The sequence below is a fragment of the Castor canadensis genome, chromosome 3 (genome assembly GCF_047511655.1).
Source record: "Castor canadensis chromosome 3, mCasCan1.hap1v2, whole genome shotgun sequence".
Lineage (NCBI taxonomy): Eukaryota > Metazoa > Chordata > Mammalia > Rodentia > Castoridae > Castor > Castor canadensis.
This window is the reverse complement of record NC_133388.1, coordinates 129695481-129718219: the sequence shown is the minus strand read 5'-3', so window position 1 is coordinate 129718219 and position 22739 is coordinate 129695481. Positions and strand designations below refer to the sequence as shown.

General features: G+C 41.4%; 1 protein-coding gene across 11 annotated transcripts in view; it reads left to right on the top strand.

The window, feature by feature from the left end:
- Positions 1 to 21952, top strand: part of Fam110b (family with sequence similarity 110 member B) — a 135672-nt gene extending 113720 nt beyond the window's left edge. For 8 of the 11 annotated variants that reach the window (XM_074068643.1, XM_074068646.1, XM_074068647.1 and 5 more), the window contains one exon: positions 19053 to 21952. In XM_074068643.1, coding sequence (XP_073924744.1) covers positions 19365 to 20468 — 1104 coding nt within the window. In that variant the 5' untranslated portion in view covers positions 19053 to 19364 and the 3' untranslated portion in view covers positions 20469 to 21952. Of the gene's footprint in view, positions 1 to 18719; positions 18866 to 19052 lie in introns of all 11 variants that reach the window. The other 3 variants (XM_074068649.1, XM_074068652.1, XM_074068650.1) reach the window with 2 other exon arrangements.
- The last annotated feature ends 787 nt before the right edge of the window (positions 21953 to 22739 follow it).

The window sequence follows — 22739 nt, the reverse complement described above, 5'->3', positions numbered from 1 at the left end:
TGCAACTTAAAAGTGAATTCAGCAAGGTCTTAGGATATAAAGTAAAGACAAAAGGCAATCGTGTTTCTATATACTAGAATGAATATATAGAAATTGACATTGATAATATAATACCATTTACAGTGCTCCAAAAAAGTAAAGTACTGTTGTTGATGGTGGTGGTAGTGATTTTACTGATGTTTTAATTCAGGACCTTGCACTTCCTAGCCAAGCTCTTTACCACTTGAACCATGCCTCCACACAAAACTGAGCTCTTAAATGTATACATAATAAAACACATGTAAGACTTACATGCTAAAAACTATAATACACTGATTGAAAAAAAATAAAAAATTTGAACAAATGGAGAGGCATAACCATGTTTATGGCCTGGAAGACAACATAGTAAAGAGGAAAATTCTCAAATTGGTAAACAAGTTTAATACAGTACCTCTTGGGGTCCTAGAAAGATTTTTAGTAAATAACAGATTTTTTTTAATGCATTTCATTTTCCCAAGGAAGTCTAGTGTTTTTCAGATGATGAATGGACCAGGGGAATACTTTTCCCACATTACCAAGTGTTTTCATTTCTTTCCATTAGAAATAATTCTTTTGCTATAAACACTCTAAGCACATCTTCTGTATGATAGGCTCTGTGCTAAGTGCCTTCTGTCCTGTGTCTGTAACCTTCACAGTTGCCTATAAAAGACGTGCAGCTATTCTTCCAATATGACATATAGGAAAGTGGAAGCACCTAGAGAATTTCCTAGTTCAAGATCATGGAGCTAAAAGATAAGGTGCAGGACTCAGATGGATCACTATGAGGCCATCATCTGCTCTGCCTTCAGTGTTTCATGCCCCCCTGCATGACCATTAGGGGGTCTTGAGGTCTTCCTTGTTGTCATACCAAATGTTTTCCCAGAGAAAGCTAATTTTTGAAAAGTCATTGTAATCTTTATGTACCCCATTCCCTAGAACCCTGCAAGGCACTGTTCTAACTATCCTCAACTATAAGAATCTGGCTCCAGCTTGGAGCTCATCCCACTGATTGTATTCAGTGGTCCAGCCATAAGGGACATGTGAGCAATAACTTTTTAGAAAAAATAAAATTCCTTTTTCTTTTTTTGAGAATTTTTACTAATACAACTCTTCCCATCCATCAAGAAAGATGACTATAGACCTATTTGTCTTTGCCCTACAAGTAAGAGAAGTAGATTTTGGAATGACACATCACTTTTCTTAGGTGTCAGGGGAAGTAGGTCACTTTGTGCTGTTTATCATAATATTTGAAAAAGCTGGCATTGAAAAATGAAAGTTGAATCTTGAATAGTTCTTTGTCCAAAGTCTACAAATGGACTACTAAAATACATTCTGAGATAGACAATAACTCTTATATATTCTTTTGTTCATTGTTTCTCTAGAATAAATTTCATTTGGATGGTCAATTGTGGCTTAACAAATAGAGTCACTGGCTGTTCATAGATACATTGGCTTCATTTATGGAAATGATTTTCTAGATATACTTACAAACACAGGAAGACTCCACTCCAAGAAATAACACTTAGAATGCCTTAGTAAGTAAAATGGATGAATGTATAAAAGCCTCCATCTATGTTTAAAGCTATTATACAAAAGAGAAAAATGCAGTACCTGCCCTCTACTAGTCGATAAAGACAGAAGAATTTCACAGAAGTGTTCTATCCATTTACACTAATGGAGGGAAATTACATAAACCAGAGGATTCTCTTGGAGATGCAGGCATAGTGACCCATGGTCTCCGGAAACATCTCCTATTTGAACCAATGCCCTCCTGCTCAGTGTACCAGGTCCTGACTGGAGGATTTAATGGCTTGATCGCTAAACCTGCAGTTGCTGGCCAAATGTTTTCTAATGCATTTTGAATAGGACAACCTCCAAAGTAGGCTGACACATTATATGCAAATATAACATAACATTTTAGTACCTTAGCACTGTTGATTATGGGACCATCCAGTTCTCAATGATATTTAAGTCTTCCTCCTCCATGGGGGTTCCCTTGGTCAGCCCATAAACTCCCATCAGGTACTTTCAAAATCTTTGTACTGCCAGCAGCTCTGCACACAGTCTGTATGCAGGAACATTCTGTATAAGTCCACAAAGGATATAGGAGATCAGCCCTGGCACAGGTCATGATGTCTAGAACAGTGAGGAAGGACAGGCTAACAGCTTACCAAGGGTCTCTGATGGTAACTGGGGAGACATCCTGCTTGCTTACTTCCCCCTTCCCCTCTCTTTCTTTCATCTAACCACTTCCCTTATACCTTCCTCTTTTTTCTGAAGAATTCTCTCTGTTTCTTCTTTGTCTTAGTTACTTACCAGAAATATTCTTGCCACTTTCTTAATATATTCAATGGCAATTATTCTAATTGCTTATTATAGTTATCTTTAAACTTTTCCTCTGTCTTCACATTTTCCTCTATCTTCAGTTTCCTTTCTTCTTTCTCTGAGAATAATAAATTCAGTCTAAGTTTCAAAGAATCCTAGAACTTACTGGGAAGGAATTTGACAGTCATCTGCCATATCCTTCCACCAATTAAAGGAATCTTCTAAAACTTCCTGGACAGACAGTAAACCTAATTCCTCTACCTGAACCTTTTACTGAGATAAAAACAGGCAGAGAAACACCTCACTACTTTATAAATAAACTAATTCCAATTTGGGATACTTTTAATTGTTCAAAATATTTTCTTCTATTAATCTGCAAATGGCATCAAAAGTGGTCTTGATGTTTATCTGATGGTATTTTCTCCAGTTCAATAAAAACAGTGCCTAACATGGGTTGTCCATGTGCTAAGCCACATGGTTATTCAAGGCCACATGAAGGTAAATGATAGAGCCAGGGCAGGGCCTCCCATTCCCTGACCCCAGACCCTGGTGCACAAGACCACACTAGCTCCTCCTTATGGGCACAGTCCACATTTCCCCTTAAAATCCAGCCATGGAATTTCACCACCTTGACTTGAATTGTGCGTTCTTCCTTGAAATGTCAATTGTGGCTTGATAATGTGTGTGAATGTCCAGTATGCCATGAGGGCAGGGAATTATGCCTCTTTTTTTGTTGTTGCTATTCATTTTTATTAGCATATAATGGTCCTGGTAGAGGGATACATTGTGACAGTTATCTGTGTGCTTACAATATGTCTTAATTAGATTCACCCTCTCCATCACTCTCTCACAGTCTCTCTTCCCCCCTTAGAACAATTTCACCAGGTTCCATTGTTCTATTTTCATACATGAATACAAAATACATCCATCATAATTCACCCTCCTTCATCCTCTACATTTACCTTCCCCCCTTCCAGTGCTGTCCACTTCTGGACAGGACCTATTTTACCTCCCTGTTCCTCATTATTTTAAGTGTATATTGATTGTTAAGTGGGAGGGCTCACCTTGGAATATCAGACATGTATATATTGAGCTTTAATCAGATTAACCTCCTCTATTACTTACTCTTTCTCTATCTCTTCTCTTCATATCAATATGCCCAGCACCTTGTACATAAAGCCACTTGATCAGTGTCTGTCAAATGATGGAGTCCCTTCCTTAGTTATTTACATTACATTGAATGCTTAGCTGTTTTTCCCTAGGGTGTCTGATTCCCTACTGGTAAACTTTACATCTGCAGAAGCAATACTTTCTTCCTCTACCATATAGACAATAAAATACCTCATCGTCATGCGCTAAATGATTTGCTTTTGGCAGAATCTGTCTAGCAAATGGAGAGTTGAAGCTTCTGGTAACTGTTGGTTTTGCTTGTGACATTGTACAGTCTATACTACAAGGTAACTGCTGACTTACGGGCATCCAGAAACATTTCCACAGCAATGTCACTATTTTTTATTTCATCTTGTGGACTTGGCCACATGTTCCTTCACTGAACCAACCTTCGTGCTTCAAGGTGTTAGCAACCACCTGCACCCACCCAGCACTCTTCCTTAGCACTGCGTTATAGCCATCATCATCTACAAAGCCATTGTTTTCCTCTTGTGTTAAATTTTTGGATGATGTATTTATTTCCCTGTCTTAGTGCATTAAAGACTCCCTTATATTAGGAGCATTTTTCTTTCCATTGTATCATCCCATCAACACATAGATGTGTCATTTCTGCCCTCCTGAAATAAACAGCCTCTCTTGTCTCTGCTTACTAACCTCCATCTGTCCTGTCCTCTCCAATCTCAAGAAATACACTGTCTTTACTCACCTCTCTTCCCATCTTCTCCTGAGCCCCACTGATCCCTTTACCAGAACACTTCCTTGGAAGTTAACAACAGTCTCCACCAAAGTAAACTTTTCTTCTACTTTCTATTCAGCATCTGTGCTTATAAATGCTACATATTATACTTATTTATTGCTATATATGTGAACTCCATATATTGCTCATTTTGTTCCCTGACTGGCAAATAGTGAATGCTCAGTAAATGATTTCCGAATGAGCAGATTTACTGCTGGGGTTGGCCTGCCTTCTAGTTCTTCTGTCTGTATGACTTAATTAAATGTGTCCCTTTCATCATGCCTCTGCAGGCAAAACTTGTGGGACGTTGTCTTTGTCACTTCGAGTGGGTCTATGACTTTCTGTAGATTAGCCTGGGGCGGGGGTAAAGGGTGGACCTCAGGCTTCATAAAGATAGTCCAATTTTTATCTAACCAAGTTATGAATAGATTGTTATTTTTCTTTTACTCAGAAGATGTTTCAATTTCCTTAGCAAGATATTAGAATATTTATTTTCTACCAGGGATGGTATCCATGACATTTTGAAAGCCCCTCGGAGAATCTCACCAAAGAGTTTTTTATTGACATTGCATCATATCAGCTTGTTTGTGCCTATTTTTACATTTTATGAATATCTCTGGTCACCAAGGTTTCAGGACACCTTCCTGCCTTTTACTCATCTTAATAGTTTATCCTCAACCTCGCAAGGACTGTTAACTGTGGCTTTTCCCAGGGATGGATGCCCAACCACTTCTCCTATGACAAGAGGAGGTTTAGCTTTGCAAGCAGCCTGGTGCCTGGCATCAGATGGGTCACGGTGAGAAGGGTACTGACAATGTTCTCTCTTCCCTTTGCTGACATCTAAAGTTGGCCCTGCTTTGCTCCTTGCACAGGGATGTTCCCATGACTGTCCAGAGCAGTATAAGGATATAGCTTGCATATAGCTGAGCTAGGCAGCAAGCCCCCAGCACTCAGCAGCTTCAGGCATGCCACCTAAAGCTTGTACACCTCTGTGTCCCCATGTGAGGCAGGGCCAGTGATAGGCACTAGGCAGGGTTGGTAAATACAGTGCCTACCCCCTACCTGGCATGAGGTCTGGAAGGTGAAAAGGAGCCAGTGCATGGTTGCTAATATTTCTCTTCTTAGATTTACAGAGATGGTGCCCAGAAACACCACAACTACCTTTTGCTATATAAAAAAAAAATTATTCTCTCTCTCTCTCTCCCTCCCCCCCTGTCATCTGTCTTGCAACAAACACAGAGGTACAGGCTAAGGGGAAAAAAACTATTTGTAAAAGCCAACTCTTTCTTTCACTTCAGGGAGTCATTTTTCTTTAGTAAACAAGAATGAGAAGCTGTGTTAATCAGGCAGAGGCAGGTAGCATTGTTCTAAAGAGAAAGTGTGGAGGGGTAGTGTAAAAAAGGGCATTCTTTTTTAATGTATGCTGAAGGCAGTGTTTTCAGGGCCAATGAAAGATTGTCTTGTCCTTCTAGCAATGTCTGTAGTTTTTTATTTAAAATATTTACCAGATTACTTTTAAAGTAGGTTTTAGATGGTCATAATTCTTATGGAGCCTTTTTTTTTTTTCTTTTTGGCAGCAGGAGCAAAGAGGAAGGAAGTGATCTTGCTAATACAGTAGATGAAGTTTCTAGACTTTTATTTATTTGTTTATCTTGAGGCAAAGACATCCCAAAATGAAAACATATCAGACAAGAATCCATTCCTACAGAAGTTTCCAAGCACTGCTCTTTGCCAGTGTTGGCTGCTGTGCTGGGGCAACAACAAGGCAGCTGCCCTTAGGTGTCTGTCTCTGGGGAAGGATGACCACCATCCCACAATAGGGACAGTGAGAGAAGTGCCTGAGAAGAAGGATGTGAGGATGTGACACAGAGCTACGGGTCAGAAGGGCTTTCCAGTGGGTTTGGTGACTTTCTTCAGCCTGGAATACTCAAAGAGGGCAGGGGAGGAGCAGAATGTAGAAGCAGGGGGGACATGCTGGTGTCCTCCTGGCCAGACAGAGGGAAGAGAGCCTGTGGCCACAGAATCCAGTCAGGTACCTCATGTCATGCCTCTCTGCCTACATGCCAAGGTTGTGCCTGCCTCCAGACACAGCCAGCCCAAATCGTCCCACAGAGCCCAGCAAACAGCTGCTGCCACTGCAATCTTCCCAAAGGACTCCAAGGCAGAGCTAGAAGGTGCCTGGCAAGAGCAAATGAACTTATTAGTCATTTCTGAGCTCCTTGTCACTTGAACCCAAAAATAATACTTTGGGTGCAAATGGTGGTGCAGCCTTTCCTTGTATCATTCTACACTTGAAAGTAATTTTATGTTAAGATGTGTTAGGTGCTACAAAGACTAAAATAATGTGCCACAGAAATAGGTGTCTATCATGTTACATGTCTTATTTTGAAAATTGTTACTTATTGCACAGTTAAGTCTGAATCCTTAGGAATGAAAAAAAAAAGTTTGTCTTTTCAGACTACACTTGAGACAGAGAACTAGTTGTTCCAACAGCTTCTGTACCAAGAGCTCTTCAGGAGATTGAGAATAATGCTAGGTGTTTCTTGGCAAATGAAATCAAACATATTCAGTATTTTTAAGTAAACCTATTGGTTACACTGTACAGTTCTAGTTTGCATTGACTTCCCTTTGCACCTTATTTGTGCCATAAACACAGTGCAGTGCTCTTTTGTTCCCTGTGCTGTGAGTGAACAGCTTCTGTGTGTCGCTGTGCTATGAACTGTGATCTCCAACCAGAAGGAGTTATTTCAAGTACCATTTCAAATTTGAAACTTTCTTAACTTCCTTCCTTACTGCTTTTTGGTTTGTGTTGTTATTGTTGCTTTATGTGTTTTGTTTGTTTATTTTAGTTCTGGAGTTTGAACTCAGGGCCTCAAGCATCTAGGCAGGTGCTCTACCACTTGAGCCACACCCCAAGCCCTTTTTTGCTTTAGTTATTTTTCAAATAAGATCTTGCGTTTTTGCCTGGGCCAACTTCAGACCATGATCCTCCATCAATACCTCCCGCAGACCTGGGATGACAGGAGCATGCTGCCGCACTCACTTACGGATTGAGAGGCGGGTCTCACTAACTTTTTGCCAGGCTGGCCTCAAACCACCATCCTACTGATTTTGCCTCCCAAGTAGCTGGCTTTACAGGTATGAGCCACTGTGCCCAGTCCATTCCCAAGTTATCTGCATCTTCACTGGGGCTTTCTAATATGGAAGGGCATGCCAGATATTCCACCAAGTGTTCATTGTTTTAGTTCAATTCATGAACATTTTAGTCAGTATCCAGTATATACATAGCTGAGGGCTTTTATAGAAATAGCAACAAAATGCTTGTGATTGTTGCTTTCCAAATGCATTGTACAGGAAAATAATGAAACCAGTCCTAGGTTGCTTATGCCTCTTTTTAAATTACTTCCATTATCATCTAAGTCAAGCCACCTCTGATAGCTCTGTAGTCAGTAATAAAAAGAAAGGAAATACAAAACAAACAGAACTCGGTTTATAAACATTTTACTCCCTTTACTTGTGCATTTAAGTTGTGAGCACACAGCATGGTTATTTGATTTAACAAAGTCTATAGATTGTTTTCCTCCTTCATCTTCTGGGGGCAAGTTGGTACTAAGAAGTGAATGGCCAAAAGAGTACATTTTAGGAACTAAAATATCATTAGTGTGGGTCTTTGGGCCATATTATCTAAAGGCAAAGAATGTGAAAGTATATTCCATGCTTCCTACCTATGTCTTTAAGAACTGGAACAGCAGTGTGACATGCTCAGGCACAGATAGATCAGTGTCCCTGTAGCAACGTCTAGCTGGAGCCCTTGCTAATGGACTTAGACAGCTTCCCTATGTTTTCAGACATCAGTGTCCTTGTCTTTAAATTGAGTTAATAACATCTGCTTTAGAAATATAGATAGATAGTTCCCATTCTCCAGTGACTTTACTTGCAATTGTTGACTTTATGATGGTGCAAAAGTGTTATGCATTCAATCCTACTTTGAATTTGGAATTTTGATATCTTCCTGGGCCAGAGAAATGCCATGCAATCCTCTCCCACAATGCTAGGCAGCAGCTCCCAATGGCCTATGGCATCACTGTGTTGCTAAGCTGGGATGTTTGTAGATTAAGTGGATTTAATGCATTTTCCACTTATGATATTTTCAATTTATGATAGTTTATCAGAATGTAATCCCATTGTCAGATAAGGAACATCTGTATTACAGAGCTCTAATTCAAAAACATAGGAAAGGCATTAGTTCTCCAGAAAGTGCTTAATGAGAAATGGTCATTTACTGGTAATTTTTAACTGGCAGTTTTTTAAGGTAATTTACACAGAAGTTTGTCTAATCACTCACAGAAGATTTGATCATTTCCTCCAAAAAAAAAGTTCCTTAATTTTTTTTCTACCTTCAAGTTTCAATGTTTCACAATTTTATTATGACATATATTCTAATACTTATTTCAGAGTAAATGCTATCCTTTCCCCCAAGGTGTTCACTAGAAATTACATTTTTTTACAGAAATAAGTATTCTATCTGTATTGACACAGTAATCTTGCTTATTGTGTATGCTACAGTTGCCTTAGGGAATGCATTACACAGTCAAAGGAAAAAGAAGTCCTATGCAGAACACAGATGCTTAAAATTGATGTTGGGGGAAGAACTGGCCACAGGCCCTGGGTCAGACAGCCCTGAGTCCTGTTGTAGACTTTCTGCATGACAGGCACCAGAAGTTGTCCTCTATTTCATGCCAGAGCATCAGATCACCTCCTAAGGAGGCTGGAAGGGCAGTGAGTGGGAACCATCCACACAAAGCTTAAGAACACCATGCACTGTTCTGGAGTGTCCAATCACAGAATTGTTACTGCTGTTGCTGGCAGATGCTCTGGTCTACCTAATGAGGGGAACTTGATGACTCTTAGATCCACAATAACCTGCACATCTTCTAAGAACTGTGAAGTCAGTGGACTCGTGTATAGCAGAGGACAGGGTCCATTGAACTTCACATTCATTTAGAGTTTGGTCATTGCCTCCCATGTTGTCACTGCTTAAGAGAGAGCTGTATAAAGCCCTCTACAGGAGAGACCAACACTGGCAGACAGTGGGATCATATTGTGTTTGTTTGGGAAAGGCAGGCAGTCCAACTGGATTTTCATTAGGAACTCCAGTTGCTTTCCTTTTAGTAAAGTAATTTTTGTCATATTTCCAAATGACTTTTGGCTCTGGCTACACAGATAGCATCAATTTCAGTAATCCCAGGTAAAATCACCACTTTGGTGAAAGTTGGTGGCCTTATAACAACACGTTCTTTAACTTAGGCCATGGAACCAGAAATGTGATTTTTTTTTCTTTATTTCTGGTTGTCTATTTCATTTTAATTGTCATAAATAGGGAAACATTTCAAAAGAAAATCATCACATTTTTATAATGATTTACTTACAAATGAATACAAACTGTGTGAAAAATTTTTTGAATAACCTCGGAGAATGATAGAATGTAAAGAATCCATCAGGGAGTAAGATCTGACCTGCTGTTTTCCTCCCTCCCAGTTGGGGTTTGATTTCATTTTTAATAATGGCTTTATTGTTTACTCTAGCCCATTTCACTCACATAACTGTTTGCTTTGAAATTTGAAACCACATATTTTCTTTGGAACTCAAATAAAAATGGGGTCACGGGAGTGACCTTTGAGCCAGAAACTGCACAGTCAATCCACTTTGACAGAAAGAGCACAGGCTGTATCGCTTGAGAGTAATGGAATAATTTTAAGACAAAGGATTATTCAGTGATTGTAAAGCTTGAAACCTAATGATGGTGATTATCAGTGCCAAGTGTGGACACCGGGGACAGCAGTTAATAAAAGCTTGCATTTACTGAACAGACTCTGTGCTGAGTCCACACTGAGCACTTGCAATGGATTACTTAAAGATTTGGCACACTGGCCCTGGAACTGCAGCATAATGCATAAATGAAGAAACCCAGGTCCAGGCAGTATGAAGAACATGCTCAGGGTCACAGAGCTTTATGTGGCCAGGCTAGGAAACAGGTGAGCCCTGGACCTCACTCTGAACTGAGCAGGAGCAATGTGGTTGGCAGCCACAGGTGGTCCTCAGAAGCCAGGATGCAAACACCCAGGCAGCAGGCCAGCAAGCTGAAAGCCTGAGGACGCTGTGTAAATCCATTATGTTTTCTGGGCTGGATTCACTCAGGGATAAACAGAAAGTGTGTATAGTTTTTCCCATGCCCTAGAAATTTGCTCTTCTGAATCCTCCTTTCTATCTCTGGATAATATCTCAGATAGGACTCATATCCTTCACATTTCCACTTAAATAATTTAGAATCTTCAGATCAGTTTCTGGCATGGAAGAGTCCTGCTTAACTTGAACATCAAACTCCATTCTTGATCCAGGTTAAATTAGCTTCTCTCTTTCTGCACTCTATCCCGAGTCATCCTGGAAATCTCTGTAGAGGAGAGGACTTACTTTCCCTTTTCCCTCTCTCCAGCTTCTCACCTACTCATTGATAAGTGTCACTTTTGACCTGTCGGGTAGGCCCTGTGTGAGTGTGTGATGTGTAGGGAATGGGCAGAGTGTGAAGGGGAAGTGACAAGGTTCCTCTCGCTGGCTGTCACTGCTGGGACCTGGTCCCCCCAGGATATGGTACATTTCAGAACCTGTTCTCTTGGAGTGCTCTGGGTTCCCTGGTTGGAGGCAGCTGCACCTCTCCTCTGGATAGTGGGTGTTCCCAGCCGTCTGTCATTCAGGGCTTCCAGTGGACATCTCCGTGCTGCTTTCTTTGGTGGCAGTCCTTTTCCCTGGTATAGGAAGACCTTCCTTCCCCCTGTTGCTTCTAGAAACATAGTTTCTTCTACTTATGGCAACATGTCAGCACTTAAGGAATTAGAGATAGGGGAGCATTTCAGATTTTCAGATTAGGGATGCTCAACCTGTCCACAATTATCTCCAAATAATTTTTCCACACTAATCAGAATACATGAGCAAGTTTGGTCCCAGTGCATCTCATACCAATATTCATTAGTGTGCCATGGGAACCATCAGGGTAGACATTCCTTGATCTGTATCCATAAAGAAGGTGAAAGTTGGCTTTCTTGGCTTCTCTACACTCATCCCAACATTTGCTCCCATCCTCTGGTTGTATGAAGTGCATATGTCAAAAGAAACAACACATGAGAGGTTGCTGGAAAAGTGGGGAAATGGTAAAAAAATAAAATACCTAACTGAAACCTAGGGCCAGATGATTTTTTTATTAAGATTGGAAGACCTACTCTAGCTAACTGAAAGAATAAGCTAAAAAATAAATGACTAGTGTACTGTTACCAAAAGCTTGGATATTATTAGGAGAAGTCCATGTTTCAAAGAATACACAGTTATAGTGTCGTTGGCAAGAAGATTATTTATTTTACTTATAGCCTGGAACTGACTGCTGATGGCAACACCAAGGTTGGAAAGAGAAGATTCAGCCATCAGAATTATAGATGGTGAGGGATTCACCATGGTGATAAGAAAGGAGGAAACACATCATTCAGAAATTGAAAAAGTACATGTCCTGAAAGGGTGGTGGTTTTGACTTAATGTTTCCATTCTTTTCTTAATTCTTCTTTTCTGTCCAGTTTATATTGTACAAATTTAGCCTTATTTTGAAATATGCTTTTTACTCCCCTATTTACTTTTCTTCTTTGCTATTCTTTACTTTTTCATCTATAAAAGTTATTCTCATGTATAAAAGATTAATAAACAAATTATCTGCTAGGAAGGGAAAGAGATGTCAAAGAACATGGCCTGTAGTGTTAATTGAAATGGCTAAATGGCCTCCAAATAATAACCCACAGAAATGAAGCTTTATTTGTGAATATATTTCTAAGTACAGTTTTTTGTGATGACCTCAACACTGCTAACGTATTAAGGGAACAAGTTTCATGAAACCCTGCTGGTTAAAAGCCTATCAGGAGGAGAGGAAAACAGATGTGTGGACAGGCACATCTAGCTTTAAGGGCTGCCATGGTTCTGTTTGCCTTCAACCTGGGAGACAAAAGAAGAAGGGAGAGAGGATTAGAGTGGAGAGTGTGTGCTTCCCACAAGCTACGTTTTAGTCAGATGGAAGCCCTGAATCTCAACTTGATCCTCCTCACCCCCACATCCTGTCTGTCACCTAGTGTGCCTCATTAACATCTGTCAAAACTGTTGATCTCTTCACCCCAGAGATGCTTTCCTATGAGGAAGAAGTGAAGGGAAGTGCCTATATGCTCTTATTTGACCCTGTCAAAAAACCCCAGAAAGGCAGATACAGTTTTCCCTGTGTACGTGCAGGGGATTGGCCCCAGGAGGACCCCTCACAGGTACCAATATCCATGGATGCTCAAGTCCCTTATATAAAATTACATAGTATTCAAATCCTTCTATATCCTTTAAATCATCTCTAGATTGTTTGTAATACCTAATTCAGTATAAATGCTGTGTAAATGGTGGTTTTACTTTGTCTTGTTTGACAAGAAAACAAGTTTGAACATCATGGTGCCAAGAGAGCCATCCTAGGCCTAACTGCATAGGATTGAGGCAGGTTGATGAGGATCCATGGCAGGACACTGCAGCAGGGCAGCCTGCACTCTGCTGTAGCCTTTCAGCATAGTCCTTGGCATGGGAAAAATTCAAGTGTTACTTTGGGAACTTTTTGAAAATAGTTTTTGGAATGTTTTCCATCCTCATGCAGTTGCTTGCAACTTTAGATGTAGAAGTGGCAGACATGGAGAACTGGCTGAACTTTAATTATCCCATTTTTCAGATAGGAAGTCTAAGGCACAGGAAGGTGAAGTAGCAAGTTTAGGCTACTCAGACATTACAGGACAGAGGCAAGATTCAAACCTACAAGCAATGTATAATGAGTGAGTGACACTCGGTGCCCAGTAACCATCTTCTCTACCCTGGACAATTGTGAGCCACTTCTGTGCAGTCACACTTGATCCCCTGTCATCCTGCCCCCACACTGTAACCAGGACATTTTTAAAAATAAAAATCTGACCATGTCTCTAATGCTTACTTTTCCTTTGCCCTCCCATTACCCTTTGTATATAATCCAAAGTCCTCATCCACCTAAGCCCCAGCAATCTTCTCTCCACTTTCCCCTGGCACTCCTGATGGCCATCCATGTCTTTCAGGTCCCTTGCATGTACTATGAAGTCAGTGGAGAGCTGCCCTAATGATTGGTGCCTTTATCTCCTCCACTCCCTCCCTTTTGCTCAAGTCCTTTTTGATACTCCCACCACATTTATCATCTACATTATTCAATTGATATTCATCAAATGTGCTTTTGAATCATTCCCTAAATTGTTTGTGACATTTCTGCTTCTTTACATCTTATACATAATTGCTTAGTCAGCAGGTTGCTTGAACACAGCTTACAATTCAATAACTAATTTTACATTTTGAGTGTGTTTCTCTTACCTTGGTAAAGAATTCAACAGCTAACTTCATGTGAAACTGATGTGATTCTGTTTTTAAACAAGAGAAACCAAAAATACAGATATGGAGAGTGATCCCTAGTCAAGTAGCAATCTTCTACCTAAAGTCATTAGATAAAAAGGATCAGGGAAAGAAACCTGGTAGGGCCAGAGTACAAAATGTAAGCACAGATACCATGACCAAAAACCAATATTCCAGGGGACCTTCTTAATATATTGTGAAAGCTTTGTGATCTGATACAGTGGTGTCCAAAAGAATCAGTTCTCCTGGAATCTTATTAACTTCAAATGTTAATTGCTTCTTTTGTTAATGTACTCCCAAGAATATTTGAAGTAAAAACATTTTCTTCTCCCCAGATTCAACAAGTTTGTTTTTATCCATAAGAAAACCAAGACACAGTGTCAGTTGACATGGAGTCAAATTAGTCAGGTTTGCTCTTTCAAGCACTCACACCCCCTCTTTTCTGCAGTAGCTGGCAAGAGAAATGGCCCATTTTCACATACTTAGAAACCTCTGTGGGTGTGTTCAGTTCCCACAGGCCTAGCTCTAACTCCATTGGTTTTCTTTCCTACTTAAAAACTAAGAGGCTAATTTTCTTTTTATTTACCAGAAGCGCTATATAAAGAAGTAACAAAACAGCAGACCAGATTTGGCCTAAGTGTTTTACAGTGCTGAATTTTAAAATCAGGGCAGTGTATATAGAGCCTGGATTTGCTTCTGAGCAACAGTGAGCCACATTCCCATGGCAGCCTTAGCTGGGGCCGCCTTCTCCCAGGCCAGGCACTCACTCATGGAAGCATGCCTTGCCTGGATTACAGAAATTTTGTCATTAACATTTTTTCAAATATACCTTGTGTAAGGAGGATCATTTTCTAGCCCTATCCACCTCCTGGGTTGCAGACATTCCCTATTATTACATGTCAGCTGAGAGTCCTGGTCTTTACTTCACTGTCTCTGTGAGCAGCTAGAAATTAGAAAGATTCAGGCCACTTTAGTTTTAAAACTTGAGATGGCTATTTTGATGCCTAAAAAGCTTCAGACTTTTTGCTTATTTAAGAGACAAGAAACCTTTGCCCATTTCCTCTGTGTTATAGAAATTTAGACTCTAATAGGGGGCTTGCCAGTTTAGACATGGCACACCCCACCCCAACCCCTGCCTACTCAAAAGCATTAGCATCATTTGGGGATCTAATGAGAAATGCAGAATTTGGGGCTCCACCCCAATCTGCTGAGTGACCTTTGTGTTTTCAGGAACTTCCTGGGCCTCGGGTAGTAATGAAATACCACTTCTCTTTCTCATCCCTGTGTCCTTTGTTGCCCAGCTGGCTTCAGGTGACACAAGCCCTCCTGCTTAGACCAGGGCTCCATCACATTTGACAGAAAGCCCTCCAGCCCAGCACCCCAGGCCAGATTGCTTTTGAGTTCACATTTGCCTGATACACGAGGCCATTTTGTGTCTTGGCTGTATCAAGTTTCTTCATCCCAATCCTTTCTTCACCCTTTTATAAAAATTTCAAATGGATATTCACTCAGATAGAATGTAGCCAACCTAGCTTGTGAGTGGAAGTTTCTACCTCCCTCAGGCTGATGTTCTGTGCCCTGAGCCCTAAGCCAGGGATGTATACAGAGTGGGTAGCATACATACACGTTTATAGTGCATAAGCCTGGAATTCAATCCCCAGCACTACAGGGACAAAAATGCAAGGCTATATAATTACTTTTGTTTATGAGATCCAGTTCAAATTTTCCTTCCACAAAATAGCATAAAGTCCCTCCCAGCTCAGCAGTTGGCTTAACTGCTCCCAACAGTGCACAGCCACACCAGAGGGTGTATGCAAAACACATTCCCTGACAGACACTATGGTTACTTGGTTCATGACATTGAGATGTAGCTCCAGGTTACCTGCTGAATCATTTACATGTGACTTATCTTATCAAATATGCCTATTACTATCCTATAGTATCAAATATTTCTATAGTTTTTTTCCTTTTGTTTTTGAGTCTTCCAAAAGATTTTTTTCCCATTGCTATGTTAAAAATTATTAAGGAAATTGGGAATAACAAAGGAAGAAAGGAAAGGTGAGAAAAAAAGGAAAATGAAGTGTGAAGTGGTTACAAATCATTGCTATTTTTAACTGTAATCCTTTCACACTGGTTTTATGTCTAGTAATTGCTTCCTAAGCCTGAGGAGTATAGGAGGCCCAGGAACTTTCCTGAGGGTGTCAGTCTCATGAATAAAGAACACAAAATGTTAGAAGAAGACCAGAGGTTATCTGGGGAAGGCTCCTAGAAAATTGGCTAGTATTCCTCAGCCTTATGAGTTGAGCGTAATGATTTTTGCAGTGTTTCAAGAGATACCAAAACCAATTTGAACAGATAGACAGGCATGCATGCAGGAAAGTGAGACCCATAGTGGTTTTAATATGGGCCTGTGGTCCTAATGATAGAACTGGAAGAGATGATGGTGGGAAGAAAAGCATAGACTAGCAAAAGCTTTAATAACAATGAACATAACCACAACTCATCATTCAAAGAGTATTTCCCTAAGAACAGCAAATCCATGAGCCATAGAAACATTCAGTATTCGTCCATATTTCGTTGTGCTATTTTGAAATTGGAAATGAAATGTGTGGCTCTAAGGAGCTAACACACAATTTCAGAGCAAAATAGATTTTAGGAACCTCACCCAACCAACACATGCCATAAGAAGGACATACAAGCTGTTTTCTGCAACCCACTGGGCCATCTTTGCATGCCCAGAGGTTGGCGTTGGTCATTTAGCCACAAGCCTGTTAAGTGAACTTCTCAGGCCACTCCTCTCTGTCCCCAAATATCCTGGCACTGAAAGGCATGTCCCTTTCCTGCTCATCATGAAGGGTCATGGCTGACCCCCCTGTAACAAAGGACAGGTTAACAAGAGAAAAGCATAATAAATGTATTTGATCACAGTTTTACTTGACATAAGCCCTTCAGATTGAAGACCCCATTACTCAGGAAGAGTTATCCATTTTTATGTTTAAGTTCGATGAAGCATATAGATAGCTATGTAGAAACATGACTGGACACAAAGGGTGTGACCTAGTGGTAACAGACTAAGGGGGAAAGCCCAGTAAGGTCTTTCCAGATTCTTCTTGGCCCCTCTGTGTAGCACTCTTTCCTTCTGAATGGTAGAAACCTTTCCAGAATGAGAGTCATATGAGCTATAGCCAAGAAAGATCAAAGAATTTCCTTATGGCCAACTCTTATTCAGAAAGATGGGGAAGTTTAAGTAAGATTTTGAGGCTTTATGACTATTTTGGGGAAAATGGGTTCTAGTTTCTATGACTTGCCTTGGAAAGGGGAATTCTAACTTCTGTGGCTTGCCTCAAGGAAGAATAAGGGGAAAGAGATTGGAGGGTTGCGGGGGAACAAGCAGAAGACATCAGAAAGAAAATTTCTCTGAGGTCTTTACTTTGGGGTATCATGACATCCTGCTGAGGGGAAGCATGGCCTGTCATGGGGGAAGACTGTCATGCCACCAGTGTCCTAGGTGTGATCAATAGCATCTCCCAGCCGAGGTTCTGCTGCCTGCCATGGCTCTGAGTCCCCTTAATGGAGAAGATCTCCACCCCCCATATGGCAGGCAAGTAACTGCCCCAGCAAGGTCAAAGACAAGCAGACACAGAATGTCTGCAATAGAATAGGGCTTCCTGTGGCAATTTCATCTAAAATATGCATTCAAAGAAACAATCTCATTTCATCTTCCTAGGAGGAGGTGGTTTTTTAAACTAAGTTGAAGGATCAAAATAGAACTGCACAGTAAAGGAAATCATTATGTAGGAATTGCTTTGCGGTTTCTCAGATATTCCATAAGAACATATTTTTATTAGAACAAAATCCCTTTGCAGATTACCAAAATTGTCTCCAGCAAAACATGATGGATTGTAGAAAAAAAGAGTTTCAGAAGATATAAAGAGAAATATCAGCCTTTTTCCTCCTTATCATCATTTTCTTACCTGAAAGCAGATGGTTTTATAGTAATATCACCATATATATTTTGAAAATTAGTTAACATGTTAGTTGAATAAATTCCTCTCTGAAGTCAAACCCCAGTATCACCACCAAAAAAAAAGAAAAGAATAGATTACTCTCTTAATATTTCTAATTATAGCCAAGGATGCTGATAAGTCATTAACGAGTTGCTTTGGAGTGCCCGGTAGCAACAGGAAATAAGAGTTGTACCAGGAATAATATAATATATATTGTGCGTAAAGTAGAAAGACTACTTACACAATTATTTCAGGGCTACTGAAAAGTCTCAAATTTTAGTGGATCTTTGTTTTGTTTGTGGGTTTTGTTTTTCTGTGTTTTGGTTTTGGTAGTCAAGTTTTTCAGAAAGTCATTGATAAGTCCCAATGTGTGAATGTGTGAATGCCAATGCATACATTTTTCTATAAGGTATACTAGCATATTTAGGTATGGTTGATATCTTAAGATTTTGTTCCTAGTATTCTCTGGGATTTGGGAATGCATGTGCTACAAAGAAACTTTTGGTTTCTGCCCATTAAGTGTGAGAAATTTTGGAGCATTTATAATCAAATCATGCACTCATATGGAAGTGTTCATAATTTTTTAATACTAAAAAGTAAGTGTGTTTAATGAGATGAACTTAACTCACATCCTTGGTTTGCAGAAGTGTTTTTAAATATGTTGGTGAAAGTAAGCCTGTTGTCATTTTCATAAACTTGTCATATTTCCTGCCAATCCCATCTCTCGCCTATCTTTTCAGTTCTTGAAGAATTAAAGAAGTGATTGTTCTAGTTTTACTGACATATCCATAACAAGAGCCCCAAGGTTTACTTCATTGCAAAAGAAACATACTGGAAATCCCCCAGGTTGCGCCTACAGCAGATCACAGATCAGGGATCCTTAGGAAGGCAGTAGCGTTTAATGAGCCTAGAAGGAGTAGGGCTAGGCTGAACCCTCCTTTCTCCATTCACTAGTATTTCCTGGGTTTCTCTCTAAGGGATGCCAGCCGGGCGTGTTTCAGGAGGCGGTTCTCTCCAATGGGGAGACAGCTGGAAGAGTTCGCGCGTGGGAAACCTCGGCCCCTTTCTTTCTTGCAAACGCCTGCATCGCTCTGCGGAGCGCGTCGCCCAGGCTTGGTAAAAGGTCCTGCTCACCCTTCTCTGTGGTTAACCAGAAGTTGCCTCCCCGGGCTGCAGCCACCAGACCCTGGAGCAGGCGGGGGAGTGGGGTGGGGGGCAGGCGGGGGCGGGGCGCTGCGGGGTTCCTCTGTTGCTAGAGCGGTGATGTCACTAGCCTCTCCTAACCCGCGGTTGGCTGTTCTGTGTTTCAGCTCTGCCTGCAGTTGAGCACAAAGACCTGGAGGAGACTCCCACAGCCTTCAAGGAGAAGAAAGGAGGCAGCGAAGCTGATTAAGAGGAACTTGTGGCTTGTGGCCTTTTTGTGCACAGGCTGCCTGAAAGGAGAGGAAAGTGCATTAAAGCCACAGTGGCAGTTAATGAGCTGTGAGATGAGGAGCTGCTGCTGACCCCGGTCCCAGGATCCCACTGCTGCCCTTTGTGCTTCGTGTACATGTGTCTATTCAGGCCGGCCGGAGGCGCCCAGAAGAACATCCACCACGGCTGCTGGGGAAAGACCACCCGCCATGCCCACGGAGACACTACAGACAGGTAGCATGGTGAAGCCGGTGAGCCCCGCCGGCACCTTCACATCTGCGGTGCCCCTGCGCATCCTCAACAAAGGGCCAGACTACTTCCGTAGGCAGGCCGAGCCCAACCCCAAGAGACTCAGTGCGGTGGAAAGGCTGGAAGCCGACAAGGCCAAGTACGTCAAGAGCCAGGAGGTGATCAACGCGAAGCAGGAGCCCGTGAAGCCAGCTGTGCTGGCCAAGCCCCCGGTGTGCCCAGGCGCCAAGCGTGCCCTGGGCAGCCCCACGCTCAAGGTGTTCGGCAACCACGCTAAGACCGAGAGCGGCGTGCAGCGCGAGAACCTCAAGCTTGAGATCCTGAAGAACATCATCAACAGCTCCGAGGGCTCCAGCTCGGGCTCAGGCCACAAGCACAGCTCCCGCAACTGGCCACCGCACAGGGCAGATGCCACCGACCTGCACCGCCACTCCTTCGCTGAGTCCCTGAAGGTCTACCCCACGCCAGGCCGTGGCAGCCCCCAGGAAAGCAGCTCTCACGTGAGCAGGAGGCTGCTGGAGCAGTCATCCGAGTCCTTCCTGCATGTCTCCCACAGCTCCTCAGACATCCGCAAAGTGACCAACGTGAAGCCCCTCAAAGCGATCCCCTGCAGCAGCTCTGCCCCTCCCCTGCCTCCGAAGCCCAAGGTCGCAGCCGTGAAGTCCCCTGAAGCAGACCCTGTGGAACCAGCTTGTGGCGTCAGCCGAAGACCCTCTCTTCAGCGGTCTAAGTCAGACTTGAGTGACAGATATTTCCGAGTGGATGCGGATGTGGAGAGGTTCTTCAACTACTGTGGACTGGACCCTGAAGAGCTGGAAAACCTTGGCATGGAAAACTTTGCAAGGGCTAATTCTGACATCATATCCCTCAACTTCCGCAGTGCAAGCATGATCAGCTCAGACTGTGAACAGTCTCAGGACAGTAACAGTGACCTTAGGAATGATGACAGTGCCAATGACCGCGTGCCATATGGCATTTCTGCCATTGAAAGAAATGCTAGGATCATCAAGTGGTTATATAGCATCAAACAAGCTAGAGAGTCACAGAAGGTATCCCACGTGTAAGAGACAGTGCTGGAAAAGAGGGAGGGGCAGGTCTGTCTGTGCATACACAGTTGTGAAGGTTGTGAGGTCTCCTTGAAGTGTTGTGAGCTTCTCCACTCCTTGTGTTGCTTGTTGTGCAATGTTTTCAAGTTGCATGCCTGTCAACATGGCGGCTGGCCTGGCTTCCTCTTCACATCCCTGCAGAGCCTGGCTGAACACTCATCTGCCACAACTTTCAGGCCAGAATCTAATTAGGGCTTTGCTGTTAAGCAAAACTGTTTACAGGAAAGATGGTATACAATTTCTTCAATATTTATGTGGTTCTTGTGTTTTTATATCCCACGCTATTGTGTCTTAATTAAAAGTTTTATCAACTGGCTTTTTAGTTGAGAGCAGAATCTTTTTGAAATAAAAAAGCCACTTTGCCTACATGTGAGACCATAACAATTGGAAAATAAATACGATCTGCTACCAAACAGATAGAGACTGACCATAAAACCAGACTTGGGTTTCTGTGGAATAAAGTAGTGAGCCTGATTTTTTTAAGTTTACATGTTGAAAGTCTCTTGCCACTTAGTGGAGCATCCTTGGGATAACATTAGTAAGTTTTGTGTCCATTTCAACATGTACATGTCAGTGGTTCTGTGTAGTACTGACCCAAGAAAAGACAATCAGGTACATCCAAGGTTGATTAACTCTAGGAGGTTTGGTGTTTGGGCGTTTCGTTGATGCAGTTCAGATTGGGATAATTCAGAATTTTCTAGTATTAATCTTTTGGCTGAAATGGCCACTGATTCTGAATACCTTTTTTTTTTTTTTTTAAGTTCTGTGGAACTTAAGTTTTGTTTTTTAAGTTTTTGGAGGATTTTAAGTTCCTTTGTTTTTGTTGTGTTTTGAGTCAAAAGTTACTAATCTATGCTGTTTTTCTTCCTCATTCCCTTTGTAGTTGTGTTTGGGGGACTGAAGTGGAACTTGCACAGGTTTGAGCTAGAAACAAAAAAATACAGAAATAAACAAAAACGGAAATACCAGCCATATCACTATATAGCCTCCTGTTCAAAAATGAATCCATTGCGTAGTTGAATCATGTCTGAGCAGTGGGATTCTGTTTTCTTGCATATGTTATTTTCTCTAGGCTGTGGTCATTTGTTACAGTTCTTGGAAATGTGGAAACACTGTAGCTTTTCTACCCTATGGTCTCTGAGCTGCCTATCACCTCTTCTCCCACCCCCACCCCGACCCCCCCCCACATGCCCTCTAGGTGATTTGGTTAGCTGTCAGCCCCCTGACTGAATGACATGGCAGCAGAGAGAGTACCACACCATGCAGTGGTCTGCTTCATTGCTCTTGTGCTCAGAAGTTTTCAGCAGCACCACCTTAGACTTCGTCAGCTAATAGAAACTTTATATGGTGTAAATGCTTAAGACTTTGTACATATCTCAGTTGTTATGGAATCTTTAAGAAAAAGAGAAAAAGTTATGTTAATAAATAGCTCTGGTGCAGGCTGTGATGGTGGTGGTTTCTCTTTGTTCTTTCCTTTTCTCCCTCCATAAAAGTTTAACTGTGTCCTGTGGGCCAGAAGCACGTTTTTGATAGCCCTGAAGAAACATTATATCATTAAGTTGTTTTCACTCTATCTCAATTATTCCAAACAAAGTATTCTTATTTTGTAGCTATAGTGATGTGCTTTTGCTAAAATAGTTATATCAAGTTTCCTAAAATATGGGGCCACCTCTTCACTTAATTCACACTTCTTTTTATTTTTGTCTTTTCTTAAACATCAGGATTTTCCACATCTTCCACAGGACTCTTCAGTTGTAAATATGTATGAGTTCTTACTGTGGAGGCATACTTTTGAAATAACCTGCCTTCTGTTTCTTTGTAGAAGCCCACCCTCAGGACCACTATGGGTCTCCAGGCATTTGCCACTTAACTCATTAGGCCTTCTTTAAACATGTCACTTGTTGACATGTGACACCCCTTGTCAGGCATCCCAGTAGGTACTGGACTGAACTGGTCAACAACACAGTCTCTTTTCACATCTATTCTAAGAGAAGTACCACTCCTCTTAATGGAAATGTTTTGTCTCCTACTATTTGAACACTGAGTATTCAGTAAGTGTATATTGAATCAAGCTATTTGAAGTAAACATTTCTTCCAAGGGTTCACAGCATATAAAATAGAAGGAAGCATTATTTAAAATGTAATTTTCAGAAAACAAATGATAATGATCCCTATATCATTACTATTTACAACTTTTTCTTCTGAAAAGTAAATTGGCTTCCTTGACCC